A 22,172-nucleotide genomic window follows, 5' to 3' on the forward strand; every position below is an offset into this window, starting at 1 on the left:
GTTAAGAAGCATTTCGATGCACTAAGAGAAGGTGGATTTTGGAAAATAAAAACTTACTAACATGGTGAATTTTGAACATTTTAAAAAGTTGTAGTGAACTTAAGAGAAATGTTGAAAACTTATGGTGAGTTTTAGACAATTTCCCTTTAATTTATTACTAGCGGAGTAGCACGGGCTTATATATATTATGATGGTCTGAGATCTGATTTGGATCTAAACCTGACAAAACTGGTTTAGGATAATAAACACGGATTTCTTTGTCCCCAATCGAATTCAACTTCTGTAGAGCAACACCTTTTGACCAGCCCCTTGCAACCTTGCATTAGGAATATCTCCCATGAAATAAATCATTTAAGTATGGAGATATTCCCAAGGTAAGGCTGTAAAGTCTGTTGGAACAGCCTTTGCCCTAACTGAAGCGGACTCTTCCCAAAATATTTTAAAATGAAAGATTTTTATTCATTTTGTATATATTTACATATTTTATTTTATATTTTATATTTTATATTTTATATGTTTTTATTTTTTTGAATTTATTTAAACAATTATTTGTGTTATTTTCTTATGGAACCCCATTTCATTTCATCTTTAATTTTTACATATTATTATTATTTTGTTTTTTTAATTTCTATTTTTTTTTTTACATTTTCTACTTCTTGTTTTTCTCTCCTTTTTTATTTTTGTATTTTCCTATTACTTTTCTCTTTCCGCCATTTATCTCCCCTAAGTCTCCCATGACATATCCGAGTCTATTAAATCAGTCTATCCATTTCACATTTCCCAATTTTTTTATTATATTACTTATTCCTTTTCCTTTTTTCTATTCTTTACATTGAGTTAATCAAATCCTCTCGGCCAATCACTCTTCCCTCTCAGAATCTACAAACAGAGTTTGTTCTGGTATCATATGCCCGTCACCATTCTTCATTCTCTCATTCCCTTTTTCTTTTCATTATTATTTTTCTCTTTTTTTGTTATTATTATCCATTACGGTTCTGGGAGACTCAACCGAAAGAATCTATTTGAATCGATACACCCGGTTAATTTGAAGTATTAAAAAGTATTATATTCGAATCAAACAGTTGATAAGGCAAACACAATAGGAAAAGCACAATGTTTAATCATACCATTCCCTAATGAAAACACTGCAACACTTCGATTGACCCAAAACAAGGAGTAAATAATTAACGACGAATAACAGGAACCTGAAGAATTTGAAGCATGAAGGGAGATCTAAATAAAGAAAAAAAAGAGAACGATAATAACAGATAAACAAGGGCGTATTTCAATCCTTCTCCCTTTTACATTCGTCATTGGCCAGGGAATTTACAGAGAACAACTCTTCAGAGTTTCGTCACCGTCTCTGGTAACTTCTACAGATCCCCGTCATCCCATAGCAAAACACAAAGAAAGTATAAAAAAAAAGGATGAAAAAATGAGAAAACATAGTGAGAAATAAGGCTTACCTGGGCTGAATGTTGGCCTGAACACGGTTACTGAAGCAGAAGAGCTTCAGTCTGCTATAGTCGGATACTGCTAGCTGGAACAGAAATGATCTCCATGAACTGTAACCGGGAGCATGGTGAGAAGAAACGATTCCTTGGATGCAAGTTTTTCCCAAGCTGAGAAGAGGGACAGCTGGGATGATGGATATTTTGTGACTTTGGTCAGCCGGTGAAGAATATGGAGAACGAAGAATCGATGAGCAGTCGGGGAAATCCAAAAATGTGAAACACACCAGTACGAATGATGCAGAATGATGAGGAAGCCTCAAAATGGTCAGAAATCGCCAAAAGCAGGAAGGAAAAACAGGTCGGCGTTGCTGCTAGATCCTCTGTTCTTGTTGGGGAAATCAATGAACAATATTCAGAAGGGATGGGTCATTTTATTCCTAGCTGTTTCCGTCACTATATCGAGTGTCAGATGTTAGGGGCGATGAACGGTGTTCGGTCGACTCTTCAGTTCGTTGGAAGAGATGGGGAAATCAGTCCAGACGACCACTAGCGGCGATGACAGGGAAGGGACGCGAGAAGACGAAGGAGTAGAGAACGAAAAAGGGGAAGGAACGAAAGAGAGAGAGAGAGCGCGGGCGGACGGAGAAACAGCCGCTTCCCGGAGTTGCAACGGCGGTGACTGATAAAACAGAGGGAGGAGGACGAGAGAGAAGAAGAGAAATAGTTCCTTGCAGAAGATCGCCGAGGAGGGAGCCATGAACGAGAGTTGAAGAAGAGATTTCACGTGACGAAAAATTTCACGTGCGGATACCTCATCCCGCTAGAAGCGCTTTTCGCACGTGAAAAAAATTTTACGTGTGGATACCGAATCCTGCGTGAAGGAAAGGTCGACCGGATCTGCTCCTCACATAGGGCGCCTCATTCGCGCCTCACACGCACATCGTACCATGCATTGGCTTATGAATTATTATTCGAGAGAGGTTCCAATGCACACATCCCATTCCATACTAATGTAACACAAAGACATTATTAATTGGGCCAATTGGCAAATAAATGAAAATTTACAAATAAACATAATTCAATTACACTCTCATACTTGAACAAGCCTCTTCAGCTCCCCTCATCAAAGTTCACACTTGAAAACGCCGTACTGTACGTTGAGAATTATTTGGGAAAGGGGGAAACTGGGAAAGTGATTCAGGCTTTCGGGAGCACTCGTGACATGTGGATGGAAGTTGGGAGATGCTCCTCACACCTGGCGCCTCATACACACATCCTATCATGCATTCAAACTGATGGAGGGAGATTTAACCCGATTCCTTGGCCATATGATACGTGGAAACAATCGAGAGTGATTTGGCAGAAGTGCTAATTCGGTACTACAGTGGGCCTATAACCCGAGTTCCGAGAAAAAGAGTCCTGAACTCCCCAAGGGGGAATTCGAGCTCTCCCTTCGAGGTCCTGAGCCTTACAAGGAGCATAAAAGACAAAAAAAAAAAACCAAACTGCCCACCCAGGGGCAGTTCAGGCCACACTTCTATCCGAACTCAAGATCACCTCGCACACCACTTCGGCTCCAAGTCGCCTGACTGAACAACCCTACATGACGCCCAGGAAGCCCATACACGGAGGCGGCGCACCTGACTGATTAGAGGTCCGACACATGACAGTCGCCCTTCAACGGCCACCTGCCACCGCCATCTCAGACGTGGCAGAGACAACCTTGACAAGGAACAATGGAGGTTATGACACCCAAACGAGCAACTGGCAACTGCTAGAGGAAATGACACCTGATCTGGCAGAGGAAATGACACCCGATCTGGCAGAGGTAATGATACCCGAACTGGCAGAGGTATGGAAGTAAGTGTACAGGGTGATTATAAAAGGCCCCCATCTCTCAAAGAATGAGGTATATGATTCTTGCGCTTTCTGGTCTTAGAGTTCCTCATTTCCCTTGCCTTCTAAAGAGCACTAACATGAGCTTCGGAGTGTTCCAATCGGATTCCTCCCCGGAAGTCTCCATTTTCTTCCTTGTTTCAGGCACCTCCAATCTCGTCAGAAGTGAGGTAACCGGCAGCTAGGACCGACCGGATTGCGCATCATCATTTGGTGCTGTCTGCGGGAAGACTTCAAAAAGCCTCCCCTAACCTTTAACTCTCTCTCTCTCTCTCTCAAAGAAACCTTAGCTTCCATGGCTTCCTCCAGCAGCAATAGGCACAACGCCGACTTGAATGTTGTAGGGGAACACCCTCAGCTCACCACTGTATGTATCGGACAATTCACCATCCCTCTCTTGACGGACGAAATCCCTAGCCTCAATGCACCAAGCATGGTGGCACCTGTGAATGTTCCCCTTCCCCTCCCTATCGAGACAACTTTCGCCGAACCTACTGTTGTCCATCTGGTGACTATCCAAAACCAATTCAATGGCTTGATGCAGTGCATGCGGGCAATGCAAGCCCAAATGCAACAATTCCAGCAACATCAGCTCCATCAGCAGCAAGTATTGCACCACATTTCTCAGTATCACTATCAACAGCAGTTCCCCCAGCTGCCTCTGAACCAACCACTGCTCCCACCTCGGCACCCTGCTCCGAAGCTGGCCAAGCCCTCCCCTTAGAGCGGGCGCCTTCACTGAGAAGGAGCCTCCCAACTCCAGGACCCCTCCAAGAGCCAAGCCTCATCCCCGGGCAGGAGGGAAAGACTAATCACCCCCAACTCGCAGCTCGCCGGCGGATCGGGAACCTCCTTGCTAGTCAAGTCAGCACCTCAGCACTCTAAGTTCGAGCTCCCACTCACAGAGAACCAGTTCGGCGTCCTGGCAGCGAACTATTAGCAGTCTGGGCCGATCAACCTCGGCAACACCGAGGCAAGTAGCGCCAACACCAGGCCCTCTAAGCACCAGCGAAGATGCCGACGAAGTCGTCAAACTACCACCCGCATCCTACCCGAGCTCCGAGGTAAAGAAGAAACAAGCTCGGACAAGGTAAAAGTTGCCCCTATTCTTTCAGCCCCTTCCCCCTGTCATCAGAATTCCTTGCAGTCCCCATGCCCAAGGATTTCAAACTCCCTCCTCAAGACGATTATGACGGGTCTTTTGACCCCAATGACCATGTCGATGCTTTCCAGTCCCAAATGCACCTGGCAAGGGCCAGTGAGTCTTGTATGTGTGTGGCGTTCACTACAACCTTCAGGGGTGTAGCCCGCACCTGGTACAGGAACCTGGCCCCCGGGTCGATAAGAAGTTGGACCCAGTTCGTGCAGGTCTTCACCGTGCACTTTGTTACCAGCAAGCAGTGCCCCTGAACCGAGGAGAGTCTCCTCGGAATAGTCCAAAGGGAAGGAGAGTCCATCTGGGGCTATATCAAATGGTTCAATGACGCATGCTTGCAGATACCACGTCTAGACCCCGTGGTACAGCTCACGGCAACCAAGAGGGGCGTGACACACAAGGAGTTCAGGTGGCACATGGTAGTCAACCAGCCTGCGACCGTAGCTGAGTTCCTCAAGCTCGTGGACAAATTCATAAGAACGGAGGAGGAGATCAACCAAAGGACTGAAGGCGGGATCGAAAAAAGGAAGAGGGAATGCGAGCCCTCCAACTCAGATGACAGGAGAAAAAGAGACTTCACCGAAGACGATGCGCGCGGGGTCCACTACCCCTACGACGACGCACTTGTCATAAAGATGAAGATCAACGACTTCGAAGTCCGTTGGATACTCATTGACTCAGGCAGTTCGGCAGACATCCTTTTTAAAGTGGCCTTCGACAAGCTCCAGTTCCAAGATAGCGACTTAAAGCCCGCGAACACCGCATTGGTCGGCTTCAGCGGAGAAGAGGTCAGACCCCTGGGAAAGGTCACAGTACCTGTGAAAGTCGGCACGTGGCCTAGCACGGTAAGACTCAGTCACAATTTCTTGGTGGTCGCGACCCCCTCCCCCTACAATGCCATAGTAGGTCGGCCGATCACCCACACTTTAAAAGGCGTGGTGTCCACTTACTATTTGGCCATGAAGTTCCCAACGAACTTCGGCATCGGGGTAGTGCAGGGTGACCAGCTCGAGTCCCGCAAGTGCTACGTTGCCGCCCTCAAGGAAAAGGCCAAGGTAACCAGCGACCTATGGAACAGAACGAGGAGCGAGTTGCACCAACAGAGGAAACTGTTCCCATCTCTGTCTTGGCAGAAGACACCACCAAATTACTTAAGGTTGGAGCATCCCTGGAAGAACCCCTGCGATCCGAACTGGTACGCATCTTACTCAGTAACTTAGATGTTTTCGCTTGGTCCGTGGCAGAAATGTCCGGCATAGACCCTATGCTCATAACTCACAAGCTCAATACTGACCCTGTAGTCAGACCCATTAGACAGAAGAAACGCAACTTAGCCCCTGAACGCTAGAGGACGGTCGATGAGGAGGTCAAAAAGCTCCTCGCAGCAGACTTCATAAGGGAAGTTCATTACCCGAGCCGGGTAGCCAACCCAGTTTTGGTAAAAAAAGGCAAATGGCAAGTGGCACATGTGCGTCAACTACACCGACCTAAACCGAGCTTGCCCAAAAGATTGCTTCCCCCTCCCCAGGATCGATTGCCTAGTGGATGCGACCTCGGGACACGAGTTGCTAAGCTTCCTGGATGCCTACTTGGGCTACAACCAAATCAGCATAGACCCATCCGACGAGGAAAAAACCACATTCATAACCGAGTTTGGCCTGTACTGCTACAAGGTTACGCCCTTCGGACTGAAAAATGCAGGGGCGACCTTTCAAAGGCTTGTGAATAAGCTGTTTCAGCTCTTAATTGGCACAAAGATAGAATGTTATGTAGACGACATGGTCGTCAAGACACAGTTTTCGCATGAATTAATACAAGACTTGCATTTTGTCTTTCAAATTCTGCGTCAATTTAACCTAAAACTAAACCCAAATAAGTGTGTCTTCGGTGTCACCTCGAGTAAGTTCCTAGGGTACATCGTCAACCGGCATGGTATTGAGGCCAACCCAGACAAAATAAAGGTCATCCTAGATATGAGACCACCTCGAAAGGTAAAAGAGATTTAGAGGTTAAGTGGCAGAATAACCGCTCTGAGTCGTTTTATGTCTAAGTTAGCAGATCGTTGCCTACCCTTCTTCAAGGCAATAAAAGGCAAAGGGTTCGAGTGGAACCCGAACTGCCAACTCGCATTTGAGGAGGTCAAGAAATGCCTCGCTAGTATCCCGGTGTTGACCTGGCCCGAAGAGGGCGATGTTTTAGAACTGTACCTCTCGACAAGCAACGAAGTGTTTAGTTCGGTACTGATAAAGAAAGAAGATCGGGTCCAACGACCCATCTACTATGTTAGTAAAATATTACAGGGAGCAGAAACAAGATATCCGAAGATAGAAAAACTAGCCTATGCGTGGATCTTAAAGGCCCGCAAACTCCATCCGTATTTGCAAGCCCATACCATCATCGTCCTCACCGACAAACCCTTGAGGCAAGTATTACTCAAGCCCGAGGTCTCTGGACGATTGACGAAGTGGGCCATCGAACTCAGTGAGTACGATCTCCAGTACAAGCCTGAACTGCTATCAAAGCCCATGCCTTGGCGGATTTCGTTGCAGAATGCACGTTCAGCTCCGATGTCCTTAGCCCGGTTGAGCACGAGGCTCCTAGTTCGGGTGAGCTTGATGCCCCCAGGTCGGTTGAGTCTGAGCCCCGTGAGGTCGCACCCAGTTCGGTATCTCTCTTGGTTAGGCCAAGCGTGAACTGGGATGAAGAGCCTTGGATCCTTCACGTAGATGGCTCCTCAAATCAGCAGGGCAGCGGAGCTGGTGTAGTTCTTCGTGGTTCGAGTGGCACAAAACTGGAGTACGCGTTACGCTTCGAGTTCGCGGCATCCAACAATGAGGTGAAATACGAGGCACTGATAGCAGGGCTAGCTCTAGCACAAGAGGTAAAGGCAAAACACATAGTTATCTGCAGCGATTCCCAACTCGTGGTCAACCAAGTTACAGGGGAATACGAAGCCCGTGAGCCAACTATGATCGCCTACTTGGCAAAGGTAAAAAAGGCTCTGCTTAGTTTCCAGTCACACTTCATCAAGCAAAGGATGAGGTCAGAGAACACTGAGGCCGACGCCCTGTCCCGGCTAGCCAATACCAGTGACAACACCATGAGAACTGTGTACGTAGAGGACTTACCTCGGCATAGCATTCTCCAAGGGGTAGAGGAGGTCGCTCCTGTCACCTAGGCAGAACTGAGCTGGATTGATCCACTCACGAGCTTCCTATTACATGGAAACCTCCCCATAGAACGCAATGTCACCAGGAGGGTTGAGCGCCAGGCAGCCAAGTACATCATGATAGATGGACGGCTGTATTGAAGATCCATGAGTTCCACCAGGCCTAGCCTATTAAAAATATAATAGTTGTAATATAATTTTAACTTGAAACCTTCATAATTATGTTTCTAGGTACAACCCTTTACTAAATACTAGGTCAAATATCAATCTATACTACTAATAAAAGAGTGAATAACCCCATTTTTGGACTTTTTATTAAACATTTTTATCCCTTATCTAAGCAACATACAACGGGCATAAAAAATGGCATATATGTCATTTACTTTCACTCCAAAAACTGCCCACTTATAACTGTTCAAAAATTGTCCATGAATTGTAAATAGTGTTGTCGTGGAGATGCTGTCACATGCAAATGCACATACATATTTACTAGTCTCTTAAAATTTCTGAATTCGTTCGAGTAGTTCAAATCTCTCAATCAAGCACGAACTCAAGGACCAATCTAATTTACTTCCTAAAGATTCTGTAGCCAATATGTGGGGACCTACCAACGAAAAACAGGAGAAATATAACAAATTTCTAATCACATCAAATTACTTTCTTGGTTGAAATAAAATACCTAACCAATCTGGATCTACTTAATAGTCTAATATGTTAGGAGAACGGAATAAAACACTTACCAGAGTTTTCATGTCTTCCTTGCACAAGAACAATAAGAATAATGGAATTGGGAAACTAGTATAGTGCAAATCTAATAATCCAATCTGAAAGAAGAGGAAAAAACAAAAACCTTAAAATAACACCATCAATAGGATTTTCATACAAATAGATGTAATTTTTTACAAATAAAATTTGCTCTATGCAAAAAATACAATTGTTCTTCCCTCTTCTTTTTTAAGAGACTTTTTGGAACTGTGCTCATGATTGGCCATCATCTTTCCATGTCTGTATAAACAAAATCAATTACAAATATATTTTCTTTTTGTGTATTCAGCATAAACATATCGAAATACAATTAAACACCATTTGTAAACACTAAAACCTCCCTTAATGGTTGACTGTGATGTCTCAACTGCATTACCGCCATTTGTGTGAAGAAGCACCGATTCCTTAAATCTAAATGCACTCAAAGCAGACTCCTGCACATCGCTAAAGTTCTTAGCCCCTCTAAGCTGGCACTGCTCCAAATTTCTGGATTAGACCAGTCATCCTTGGTATGATCTCTTCAAATGAAGGTCGATTCTCAGGATCACTGCTTTTTTACAATAAAACGAATGCTCAGTTCCAAGTAGATTGTAGAATTTCACTGCAATAGTAGGTTAAATCAATCGAGGATTAGAGTACCTTTGCCAGCAATCATGGATGATCAATGAGACACGAGGATCAAGGTCATCTGGTAAATCTAACCTACGATCCATGAAACCAACAATGCCAACAACCTTTAACAGATGAGAGGAAGGAATTAGTTGAGACTTGAAAGTAATTTTTGGATAATTTGAAGATTCCGATAACCCAACTCATGCCTATATGGTATTTAGAAAGAGATCTTATGGCAATATCTTTCACACTTGATTTCTGATCTCCTATTTTGATTTCTTGAAGACAAGTGCTCAACATGGTAACTATTTGAATTTCATTGAAAACAAGAGTATATATGCATACCTGCAAGGAATTTAGGTTGACCCATGGAATGGATATAGTCATTAACTCCCACAGTATGACACCAAAACTGAACACATCAGACCTGTACATAATATTTAGAACTGAGGCAAATCCATACTTTGGTTCGGTTTTACAGGTGTTTGGTAAGATTACATCTTTGTACTAAAAACGAAAGTAAATTTGTGTTTCCTGACATTTTTGCATTCAAAATGGGAGCAAAATTTGAAACTCAAAATTGGTCGATGTAAGAAAGGTAGATTCCAGTCTCAAAATTCGTTTTTGTACCCATCACAGCCAAACACAATATAAAATTTATCAAAGCAAAACCAAACCAAGTTTGCATCCGTACTTTTTGACCAAATTTGCATTTACATCAATACATATGTTGTTTGTACTCTTACCAAAACGTAAAAGGGTCATGAAATTGTTCACAAACACATAGAAGTTCCTATAATATTTTTTTATCTTTAAACTGAAAAGTAAAGAACAAATCAGTCATTTCCTACATTGTGTATGATTTATGGACAAAGATGGATCAAAATTCATCTCAAGTTCTCAATCCCAGAGTAGCTACCGAAACAACGTAACAATTTATATAAATTCTCAATACATCAGTTCTAAAAAGAGGATACTTTTCATTTGAAGGATCATTCCGGAGGACTTCAGGAGCCATCCACTGGGGCTGCATCAAAAATAAAAATACTTTTTAACAGATATACACAATGCCAAAATAGTTAACAAGTAATGAGATATTTATAGCCACAATGAAAATCAGTCAGATGGTATTGAAACAACAAAGATAATTTAATAGTAATTCAGTTTTCATGATTGACAGCATGTACAGGGATATACCTAGTAACTTATAAATAAATTTTAAGAGAATGAAGATGGATAAAGAAGATACTCACTGTTCCTCTTCCTGATTTTGCAGTCAAGAAAGTTGCATCCTTCAATTTTGATAGGCCAAAGTCCCCAACCTGATGACAAGAAGAAAGCAGATGTTTCAAGAAAACCACAAGTAAATCGTCCAACTGTCACTGTTAAATAGGGGACAACAGACCCGTATTTATAGCAGGGCATACCCCACTAACATACCTTGACAGTCCAACTTTTATCAACAAGTAGGTTTGAAGATTTGAGGTCTCTATGTACTATTGGTGGATTTCTGTGATGCAAATAATTCATACCTCTAGCCTGAAAAGGAAACATTTATCAATAACAAAAGATTTAAATCACCAATTCTTCTGATGGAATGAAAAATGTAAGAGAAGCAAAGAAGGAAACATACAACATCAAGTGCCATCCTCAGACGCCGTCTTATATCTAATGTCAGATTGTTCCTATGTAATGTCCTGAAAAGACTTCCCCTGTAAAAATAAATATTAAATTGCATACAATCACAAGATTATTCTACCAACAAAAAAAGGAACAGTGCATGTTTTTTTATAGGGAATTACAAGATTAGCACCAGGAGTGTTTATTACAATAGGGATGCAGATGTCACACAATCCATTTAGGTTTACAACAATGTCCATTACAGAACCCCCAAAAGGCAATTGCGCATCAGACAACAAACCTCCCCACATTTGAAGTATTGTGTACTAGGTTACCACTTCAGTCAAATTCCAGATTTTCTCCTTTACATTTGTCTTCTACCTTTTACAGATACTATCAGTTTACCTGGGTAGGAACTCAGTCACTATGGCAAGTCTCTCAGGTGAATACACCGCTCCCATGAATAGCAATATATTTGGATGTCTAACTCTTTTCATTATATCAATCTGTAAGGCATCATATATGATTTAGGAATCAGGTGCTTCATTTAACAATTGGAGGATTGATGGGATATTTCCATACCTCTGCGCTATAGTCCAGTAAAATCTCTTCACGATATTCATTCTCAAAGTAAAGCTTTATGGCAACATCCTGATTAAAACAAAAAAAAGGACAATAATTTTCCATCTAGTAGTATTCCTGTATCTCTGGAAAAAGAAGAGCAAGAAGGAACTTGTGAATTTTATATATAATTACCGATCCATTCCACATTCCTCGATATACAACAGAAAATGAACCTGAGAAGTAAAGCACAAAGAAATAAAATATAAATAATATAGTGAACACAAAGAAATTTAAAGACAGCATGGACCATTGCACCTACTTTTGTCTCCTCTAAACTCCAAGCTTTGGAGTCTGTTGGAATAATGTTAAAATAACTTAGTTGCAGATGTTAGGGCCTGTTTGGCTAATTAAAGTATTTTTTATTTCATTTTTTTTATTTCTGTTATGTCTGTTATTGTACTCAGGGGCACAAGGGTCTTTTCCCTTGTTATTTCTGTCGCCCTATATATAGTAAAATAAACAATGGCACCGCCAATACTGTTACATTGCAAACCTTCTCTCTTCTCTCCTCTCTTCTCTTCTCTTCTTCTTCTCTTCTCTTCTCTCCTCTTCTACTTATCTCTGGCCGGCTACACTGTCAAGATGGTATCAGAGCGGGAATGCTGATTAACAGAGAGCAGATCGATCAACCCTACTGTCAAGAGAAGATCGATCAACCCAAAGAACAGATCGAACAGACTAGCAGAAAAGAAATCTGATTATGGACTACAGAATAGCTACAACCGGTACAGTTCTCCCTATTTTTTCTCTTCTTTACTCTCCTTGGTCATGTGCCGAGTGAAAACCCTATGAATCTGGGGCGACTGAATGCTGTCGAACCTGTGTAACCCTAGTTTTCTTGGATCGTGTGATCCTGTTCATGTGTTAAGACAATTGTAGGTCAATGCTGACCTGTCTTCTCAATGGTTTGAGTTGACTATAAGTAAGAAGGATCTCTCCTGCTGATTAGTGGCTGTTAGACATTCTGAAATTCTGGTAGGTGGGCACTGATAAAACTATACAGGTCTGAAATCTGCTGAATATTACCTCAGTTTTTGTCCGGAATTTGGTACTGTTTGTGCTCAATCTGGTTGGTAAACCCGAGTGTGTGGGTGTGAACTAAGTGGAGCATTGTTTTGTGGAGTAAGGAGGGGTCCTAAGTCCAGTGTTTGGGACTGATTAACTGTTTGACCATGTCGACTGAGAATTCTGCTACTTCAGAGATCTCAGGGAACCACAATGGAGTGAGTGGGGGAATGGATATGAGTTTTCCCATGGCTGTCATTCCCTTTGATGGTCTGAATTACCTTGAGTGGTCTAGGGGGATAAAACTCTACATCACTGCTAGGGGGCGAATAGGATACATCAATGGGAGAATAAAGGAACCGAAGTATAGAAGTGCTGAGCATGATAGGTGGAAACAAGAGAACAGTATGGTGATGTCTTGGCTCTTGGTTTCAATGCTGCCACAAGTAAGGAAAGCAGAAGTGTGATGAATGGTGTAGAAGGGGAGTCAATTGCCCTAGCGGTCCGGGGAAATTCAGATAAAAATATCGGAGGAGGCTTTAAAAGGGGTGACACTCAGAAAAAATCAGAAGATAAAAGCAAGCTTTGGTGCACTCACTGCCAGAAGACACGACACACTAAAGATACATGCTGGGATCTCCATGGAAAACTTAAATGGGCACAGGATTTGGGTACGAAGTCAGCACCGGATCAGGGCAAGAAACCAGGCTAGCAGAATCAAAAAAGGTATAACTCAGCTAATATGGCATCGATAGAGACTAGTCCTTCCGTAACTCAGGAGAGACATCCCGGTTCTGACCCTAAGGAAGACATTATCAACTCCTTCCGTGAACATTTGGAATTGTATGGTAGGACTCTCCGCCAGGTGGATTCTGGGCCTACTCCTTCTACCTCATTTGCGTCTACATCAGGTAATGCCACAGCCTTCCATGTGTCATCTCATACTATGATTCACCTTGGATTATTGACTCCGGAGTCTCAAATCACATGACTGGTAAGTCAAATTTGTTCCAGACATATAACCTTCTCTTTGGGAGAGATAAGGTAAGACTAGCTGATGGTTCTTTTTCTACCATAACTGGTCGAGGCACCATATCTCTCCCACTTGGCCTTACTCTTCCTAATGTCCTGCATGTTCCAAAATTACCTATTAATTTGCTATCCATTAGTAGTATTACTCACTCTTTGAACTGCTCAGTCACATTTTTTCCGTCTTCATGTGTGTTTCAGGATTTGACCTCGGGGAAGACGAATGGTAGAGGAAGCATGGTGGATGGTCTCTACGTGTTGGAGAATAATGCTGGTCTAGTGGCGACTAAGTCCACAAGTTCGTCGAGTGAGAGTCAGGCCTATTTATGGCATAGTCGTTTAGGTCATCTTTCTTTTGAGTCGTTAAAAGTTATGTTCCCAAAGTTGTTTGAGTCCTTGTTAGTGAGTCAGTTACAGTGTCAAACTTGTCAGTTGAGTAAGCATTGTAAAAGTTCTTTACCTTTGAGAAATAAAAGATCTGAATTTCCATTTCATATTGTTTATTATGATGTTTGGGGCCCTGTTACTCTACCTACTGCGGCTGGCTATAAGTATTTTGTTACTTTGATTGATGATTATTCTCGATACACTTGGGTTTACCCTATGCGATCTCGAGATGAAGTGCCACAAATTGTGAAAAATTTTCAACGCATGGTGTTCACTCATTTCCAAACGGAAATTCATATTTTCCAGTCGGACAATGCAAAGGAATATTTCCATAGTGATCTCACGAAGTTCTTTGCTTCGAGTGGGTCACTTCAGCGAAGCTCTTGTGCTAGGACACCCCAACAAAATGGTGTGGCTGAACGAAAAAACCGTCACCTTCTCGAAATTGCTCGTGGCTTGCTGATTCATATGAATGTGCCAAAATAGTTTTGGATGGATGCAGTATTGTGTGCGACATATATCATCAATCGCATGCCCTCTCGACTACTAGAGTATAAGGCCCCACAACAACTCTTGTTCCCTACAACCCCGCTATCCACCATTCCGATGCGTGTTTTTGGGTGTCATTGTTTTGTCCACAACCTGTCACCTGCTCGTGGTAAACTTGACCCTCGGGCTATTCCTTGTGTTTTTCTTGGTTATCCTTCATCTCAAAAGGGGTATCGTTGCTATGATCCCATTGCCCGCAAGTACTATGTTTCCATTGATGTCTCATTATTTGAGAGTCAACCGTTCTTCTCGGTTTCTCTTCAAAGGGAGAGTAGGGTTGAGGAGAAACAGGCAAACTCAGATTCAACTACCTCCTTTACCCGATCCTCCTCCGTTCCAGGTTTTTCATCGTCGCCATAAGAGCCAGCAAAGTTCAAGAACCATGGAGCCGGACATTATGCAACCAACATCATCGGATTCACCCGAGGCAGATCTGTCTCATCAGCCAGGTACACTTGCTCCCATTGCTCCTTTAAATGTCGATTCACCTGTCCCCAATGATTTTAATATTCCTATTGCTAAGAGAAAGGGTGTTAGATCTTGTACCACTAATCATCCTATCTCTAACTTTGTGTCCTATGAGCATGTTTCACCTTCGTACCGTGCCTTTCTCTCTTCTGTGGATAGTGTCCCCATCCCTAAGACCGTGGCAAAAGCTTTGTCAAAACCTGAATGGACAAATGCAATGCAGGAAGAAATTGATGCCTTACACAAAAATGGTACGTGGGAGTTGGTAGATCTTCCTGAGGGGAAGGAACCAATGGGGTGCAAGTGGGTGTTCACAGTGAAACACAAAGCTGATGGAACTGTTGAAAGGTACAATGCTAGACTGGTAGCAAGAGGCTTCACACAGGTATATGGAGTGGAGGTAGCAAGAGGCTCCAGTAGTGAAGATGAAGCAGAGTATAGAGCGATGGCTTATGGGGTTGCGGAAATCATGTGGATAAGAAATCTATTAGGTGAACTGGGTTTCGTAGTAAGCAATCCTATGTCACTCTACTGTGACAATAAAGCTGCCATCAATATTGCTGCTAATCCAGTTCTGCATGATAGGACGAAACACATTGAAGTGGACAAGCATTTTATCAGAGAGAAACTTGAAAGTGGAGAAGTGTGCACACCATATGTCAGCTCGAAAGAGCAACTTGCAGATATCTTCACCAAAGGTCTTCATCATGTGCGGCACAAAGATTTGTGTGACAAGTTGGGCATGATTGACATTTATGCTCCAACTTGAGGGGGAGGGTTGGAATAAGGTTAAAATAACTTAGTTGCATAATGTTAGGGCCTGTTTGGCTAATTAAAGTGTTTTTTTATTTCGTTTTTTTATTTTTGTTATGTTTGTTATTGTACTCAAGGGCACAAGGGTCTTTTCCCTTGTTATTTTTGTTGCCCTATATATAGTAAAATAAACGCTGGCACCACCAGTACTGTTACATTGCAAACCTTCTCTCTTCTCTCCTCTCTTCTCTTCTCTCCTCTCTTCTCTTCTCTTCTTCTCTCCTCTTCTACTTATCTTTGGCCGGCTACACTGTCAAGAGAGTCCAAACCTGATGAGGGCGGATTTGGCCTCCAATGATATTGTGACACATGGCACCTCGGAACAACTAGGTGACACCCGGAACCACTTAGGCAACAACTTGCCTTAGCCAAGTTGATGGTGTCCCACCTGGCGGCCTGGCCCAGGTGCGAACTAGCGGCCTGGCCCAAGCGCGAACTGGCGACCTGGCCCAGGCACCGACCCGGCGGCCTGGCACAGGCACCGACCTGGCGACCTATGAGACGTGCTCGCCAACAAATTTGGCATGCATATCCTAACACTCCTACGATCCTTGGAAGTTGGCCCACGTGCCGAACGATCCGGAGGGTGGTCAACATGCATGGCGGTTGCCTCAGGGTGATCCGGAGGGTGATCTCAGATGCGGTGCGTAAAGCCCATGCCAAACAATGCCTATATAAATGCACCAACCCCAATGGCATAGGGGGGGCAAGTAAGCATATTCCAACTCTTATACTTTGTGATTTTTAGCTCGCAGCCTACTATGAGAGTACTGACTTAAGCATCGAAGCGACCTCACCGGGTTAGCCACCCCGGGTCCTCTGACATTGATTCCTTGCAGATCTCTAAAGAACTACGAAGCTCAACAATCAATCCAAATCGCCACCAGGCAGCTCAGCCCTCTGGTCAGTCGGCACCTAATAGGCAACTCGGCACTTTGGTCAGCTCGTCACCTACCTGCCTAGCTCGGCCCAGTCAGCTCGTCACCTAACCTGCCTAGCTCGACCTAGTCAATTCGGAACCTAACCTACTCAGCTCAGCCCAATTTACTCGGCACCTAATCTGTCCCCAGCTCGGCATCCAGGTCCTCATCCAGCAAAAGTTCACTTCGGCCTCCAAGTTATCGACCACTTGGAAGCAGACCAAATGACGAGGTACTTAGCACAAAAAATTGATACATCACAAAAAATTGATTCATCAAAACCCTTCCCCCTAACCTATCACCAGTATATATCAATACAAAACAAGCATATTTAAAGTAATGAATATTAACTAGATTTAATGCAAAAAAAAATTCATGATAATACCTTGCCCAATCTCCTCCCCTATATGCAGATCTTCCCAATTAATCTCACAATTAGCAGTGGAGTGTGATTCCCTATCTCCTTTTGTTGATGTACTTCCATGGCTATTACCAACACTTAGTCCTGAGCTCAACAGAGGTGAAGACTGTGTAAGTTCTGGCTTTTGTCCTAATGTAGAACCTACTTCTGAGTCTTCAGACTTCTCTGTATTAGTCTGTGGCTCCTCCTTCCTATCATGTTGAAGATCCAACACGGGCAACAGAATTTCAGGCCTGGACATAGAGCACTTGCAACGCTCCAACCCAGAAGTCAAAACAGTGGATTTATTGGTTGAGGAAGAAGAACCTTCCTCAAAAGCATTTTGAACTATGTCCACATTTCCATTTGAATATACTCCTTGAGCAGCATAACTGGAACATGAACCTCTTTGCAAGTTTGGAAAAATGACCCCTGAATTGCTGGATTGAGCATTGGATGAACCATGTGCTAGAACACTTTTACAGTCTTTTTGGTCATCATTGTTTCTTCCTCTCATAAGATACTTTGCTAGGACCTTGCCTGCCTACAGTCATTTCCAAGGAAGTAGTTTAACAGAAAATCCATTCAGATTGGAAGTAATATGAGTGGTATGGGTAAAGATGAAGTTATATGTCTATTAAACTATTCTAAATGACAGGCCAAAGTGATCAAAGGTCCATTAACCAATATTGGTACCAGATATCCAGGGCCTAGGGAGGTGGGCTGGATACAGACCTAACCTTTGGCATTTTTTGCACAAAGTGGATACTTTCAGAGTTGAACAAGCATTCTCACACTTGTCAGCCCAAGATTTTTCCATTGCACAAAGCGATCAGACTAAATAAATTTTTTATAAGGTTCAATGAATATCAAATACATGCCAAAATGCCCATCCTTTATGAAGAATTTCCTTTCAGTTCTACTCCTTCAGATGTGCAATCTGAAATGGAAAGCAGTTCATACAGATAACTATAATGGTTCCTTGTTCCTGACAACCAGAGTGTGAAGTAGAAGAACCACTAACAACACGAAAAGACTTACTTGTGTTTTGGTCTTCATTGATTCCATATGTTCAGTATCTAGGACCTGCTCTCCCCTGTTTTTGGTATTTGTACATGTACTGCAAGTATTATCTCCATGTTGACGTAAGAATACTTTTGATGCCTGCTTAATTAAACATAATTAACAATATTTGCTTGGAAAAGAAGTCAATAACAGGGTGAAAGTTGAACTGAAATATGACAGTGTAACACATAAGCACCAGATTTGAAACAGATGATGCAATCTGTGGAACCAGTGCAATCTGTGGGTGAGATTGCCACTGAATATTTTTCATGTTAAGCTTCCATTGTCTAGGTTGGCTGTGTGCACGATCTTGATGTGTTCTTTGGTTTTGCGAGTTTATATTATTAAATACAGCTGCATCGCATGAAACAGTAATAACACCAACAAGCTCGCCTTCTTCATATAATGGGCTTTTTGTCGCTATCGCCATAAATATTTCACCGGACCTCTTCTTAAATGGAAACTGACCTGACCATGATCGACCAATGCTTAATTCTGCCATGATTTTCTCCATGGATGCATAATATTCCTCATTGATCAGCAGATCTACAACTCTTCGTCCTAGTACTTCATATTCCGTCCATCCATAGAGTTTCTCTGCCGCATAATTCCTGGGATATAGAAATCCTTTTAGTACAATGGCAAGTCTATCACCATGTTCTTATCAAAACAATCATTAGTTTATGTTCCACTCAAAATTGTATGTCTCATTGTCTCTACAAGAATTAATTCCCATGGTTCAAATTTAAAGAAGGGAAAGATAAAATATATAGGATTAACAGGTTCATATTCCGTCCATCCATAGAGTTTCTCTGCCGCATAATTCCTGGGATATAGAAATCCTTTTAGTACAATGGCAAGTCTATCACCATGTTCTTATCAAAACAATCATTGGTTTATGTTCCACTCAAAATTGTATGTCTCATTGTCTCTACAAGAATTAATTCCCCATGGTTCAAATTTAAAGAAGGGAAAGATAAAATATATAGGATTAACAGGTAAATACAGCTTAAAACGTGAAAAGCTGCCCAAGGATTTATGATTCCATATTCTGTGAATCCTGCTAAACTTGGTGTCTTGGACATCTCTTACATGTTACTACTTTGTGTTTCTTTTTTTCCCTTCTGCTGTTGTAACTGTATCCAGATCATGTTTTTAGCTAATCTCAGACCAATAGGATATCTAAAACTTTTAACCTAAAAGGAATTTAATTGAAATGAAAACTTTAATTAAATGAAACAAAAAAAAAATTCCTAAAAGGAACCCTGTCAAACACCAAGCATATTTTTCTAAAATGAACTAAATCAAAAGAATGCTTCATAAGATTTCCTTAACATGCATGCTGTGATATGTCAATTGACTGGGATATATTTTTTGATAGATAAGCAACTGGATATGTTTGATACCACAGTCCTCCTTTCCTATAGCATCATCATCTATCATAGCCAAAGCCCAACTGGTAAACTAACCAAATTATAATACCAGATACAAAGTTTGTCTCAAACCAATAACAATTTTTCCTAGCGCCTTCCCATTTTCTCCTTTAAATGGACATAAAGAGTGGGAGACTGTAGTTAAACACTGAGGGTTACATTACTGTGGAATTTAATGTGGGAGAACTGTAGTTGCATATATAACTTTTAACACTTATTCCCATACATAAAATGGCAATGGTACTTCTGAAATTGCTAGTTATTCCATTTGATGGGTTGCCTGAATGTTTCAATCTCACTACTTATTTTTCCTCCCATAGTCCCGTTTAATAGTATGGCATGAAAAGACAATATAAAAGACACGAGTCCAACCATATAGAGGTTTTCATGAAATATGAACACAACTTTTTACTTTTTACCTTTGAATGTCACAGAGACAATGATGTTGCTATCAAAGCAGACCATCTAAATATTAGGCCACCCATTTAATGGACATACCATGAATTTGATTAAATTAGAATTATCTTGTTTATTAATAAGAAGAACGTACTGCAATTAGATAGTTTGGAGTTTGAACATGAAGCTGGCCAAGAAGTTGCAACATACCAGACGCTTTGGTTATCAAACAAGCCTTTTAGATGTTCAGAGTCCATTTCAATGCAACATAACCAAACTTTACACTCTTTACAATCCTAACATTGTAGATTTGTAGTAAAGTTCTTTACCAATCGGATGGCCAAAACAGTGAATTTAAGATTTGGACAGTAGTATGGTTCTGTGTTACATACCATCTTGTGGTGCTAGCCACGTATGCAGGTCAAAGGCATGCATGGAACATCGGCTGAGTTTCTTTCTTGCATTAGAACTGCAATCTAGTTCACTGCTTGAGTCAGGGAGTTAATACCGGAGATAATTAAGATTGTACGCATCAATTATGTGTGTCAATAATGAGTTATCAAATGGCTTCAAAAAAAAAATAATGAGTTATCAAAAGACAACTAAAGAAAGAGGAGTCAGAATCTATGTAATCTCTCGAATGCCATTCAATTGAGTATGTTCTGAATTACTATTTCCTTTACAAGGTTCGATATCCCTTTTAAGAAGTGAAGTTGATGTTCCACCACAGCTCGAGAGGGAAGAGTAAGAAATCTCAGGCTACCATTTCTCAAGTGCAAGAAGAGCTCCACAACAAGTTCACAGCAGTGTTGCCCCATCAATAGAATGCTCTGTTCCACTACATGTAACAGAGGTACATCCCGACAACACTAACCATATCTAACTGATGGAAACCTCAAAATCACATCAACTCATCTAATCAATAACAAAAAACTATAATCCCAAAAAGGAATTAACAGAATTTATACATATTTAAGCTTCAAGGAAACTATTTCATCAAACATGTGTAAACCGAAGTTACGTAAATCTAAAAGCTCTTCATCTCTCTGAAACTATTACTTTCAATTATTAAAGCAAGGCCTAGAAAGAAAGAAGTCGTGGCAAAGCAATAAAATCACAAACAAATGAACAGGAGTAAGGGGTACCAGAAAATGATCTCCCCAGAAGAAATTTTGCATACGTGAACAGCGTGCCCCATAGACTGCAACACTTTCCGGTACGGAGTCCTCGACAAGAAGAAACCTGGTAGGTGACCCCATCCGGAATCCGACGTACCCTCACCGGAATCTGACGAACCCTGTCCCCTCCCCCTCTGATCTTCTTCTCTCTCCTGCATCAACATTTCGAACTGCTCTCGAAGCTTCAAGTGACTCATCTCCAGGTCTCGGAACCGACTAACGAAGACCCGGTAAAGATCGGCTCGGTAGCTTTCGTCAGCCATGGTGGTGGTGGTGGACGCAGTCCGATAGTCGTCGTTGAAAGGGAGTAGAAGGAAAAAGGCAGTGAGAGAGAATGGGGATGACCGCGCTGTAGCTTTTGTTATTCGTAATCTTGAAGTGCGCGCTTTGTACTACTTTGTAGTTTGTATTTGTTGGGATGGAATCAGATCGTGAGACGGACAATGACTCGCCATTCCGCCGCGTGTTCTCTTTCACTTTGTAGCCATTTTTAGAGTTAGAGCCTTAGAGATTACGTCTTGCGTGTGAAGCGCCGCCGGGTGTTAGGAGCTGAGGCACCGACGAGGGCGAATCGGGAGCTTTGTCTGAATTCCTAGATCGGAGATGGCGGTTGCCGGTTGATCTCTAAACAACCTAAAACCAGAAATCTGTCCGTTGATTAATTTAAAGAAAGAAAATGCTCCTAATATTATCCAATTTTAATGGAAAAAACAATTGGAATTGCTTACACTCAAATCAGGATTCAATAATACATCTTTTTAATGGATTAATTAATTAATTAATTAATAATTTGTCATTGACGGCCACGTGACTATATCGTATCGGTGACTCTGGATTACGAAAACATAAGGAGGCTAGATACTTAGCATACTACACCTTAGTATGCAGTACCATTAAGTTCCATGGTCTACAGGTGCAACTGGGGCCGAGTTGGATTTGGGTTGAGGGAGGTCAACCCTAACCAATGTGTTTAAAACCGAACCGGATAGGGAACCGTTCTGGGACTGGTTCCCATGTGAAATGGCCTGACCTTCTGGTTTGAACATTTAGCCCATTTTAACTTAAAAAATAAGGGTGCAAATATGATATATCTAAAAAACAATCGATCAATAACATGGAATCATAAACGTGGTAGCAAACAAGGTGTTATTTATCAAAATTTATGGATGAGTTTTGATTGGTCAAAACTGTTTTCATATCATATCTTTCCCACATCATAGATTTATCCAAAAA

The 22,172-nt window shown here is 42.0% G+C and overlaps 1 protein-coding gene and 1 long non-coding RNA gene across 8 annotated transcripts; both read right to left on the reverse strand.

Moving 5' to 3' along the window:
• Window positions 1-1,040: 1,040 nt before the first annotated feature.
• On the reverse strand, window positions 1,041-2,194 carry LOC148880031 (uncharacterized). The gene is made up of 2 exons (XR_016105852.1): window positions 1,467-2,194; window positions 1,041-1,373 (listed from the first exon to the last, which is right to left on the reverse strand). It is a non-coding gene; the product is annotated as an uncharacterized LOC148880031 (long non-coding RNA).
• Window positions 2,195-8,526: 6,332 nt separating this feature from the next.
• LOC148880032 (putative serine/threonine-protein kinase SIS8) lies at window positions 8,527-21,665 on the reverse strand. Of its 7 annotated transcripts, XM_088961825.1 has the most exons (15): window positions 20,907-21,665; window positions 20,154-20,237; window positions 18,401-18,543; window positions 17,909-18,031; window positions 16,853-17,411; window positions 11,429-11,469; window positions 11,255-11,323; window positions 11,078-11,178; window positions 10,686-10,764; window positions 10,493-10,591; window positions 10,306-10,374; window positions 10,030-10,079; window positions 9,398-9,479; window positions 9,080-9,174; window positions 8,527-8,987 (listed from the first exon to the last, which is right to left on the reverse strand). In XM_088961825.1, exons 4-15 carry the CDS (start codon window positions 17,933-17,935, stop codon window positions 8,903-8,905), a joined length of 1,356 nt encoding a protein of 451 aa, XP_088817951.1. In that variant the 5' UTR covers window positions 17,936-18,031; window positions 18,401-18,543; window positions 20,154-20,237; window positions 20,907-21,665; the 3' UTR covers window positions 8,527-8,902. The 7 variants fall into 7 exon arrangements, 2 of the variants coding, with proteins under 2 accessions (XP_088817951.1, XP_088817950.1); XR_016104429.1 differs by having other exon boundaries at window positions 9,080-9,479; window positions 18,129-18,543; window positions 20,154-20,230; window positions 20,907-21,569; XR_016104428.1 differs by having other exon boundaries at window positions 9,080-9,479; window positions 18,129-18,543; window positions 20,154-20,245; window positions 20,907-21,569.
• Between the last annotated feature and the right edge of the window lie 507 nt (window positions 21,666-22,172).

Source organism: Nelumbo lutea, chromosome 1, assembly GCF_056320005.1.
Source record: "Nelumbo lutea isolate HS-2025 chromosome 1, American lotus-T2T, whole genome shotgun sequence".
Lineage (NCBI taxonomy): Eukaryota > Viridiplantae > Streptophyta > Magnoliopsida > Proteales > Nelumbonaceae > Nelumbo > Nelumbo lutea.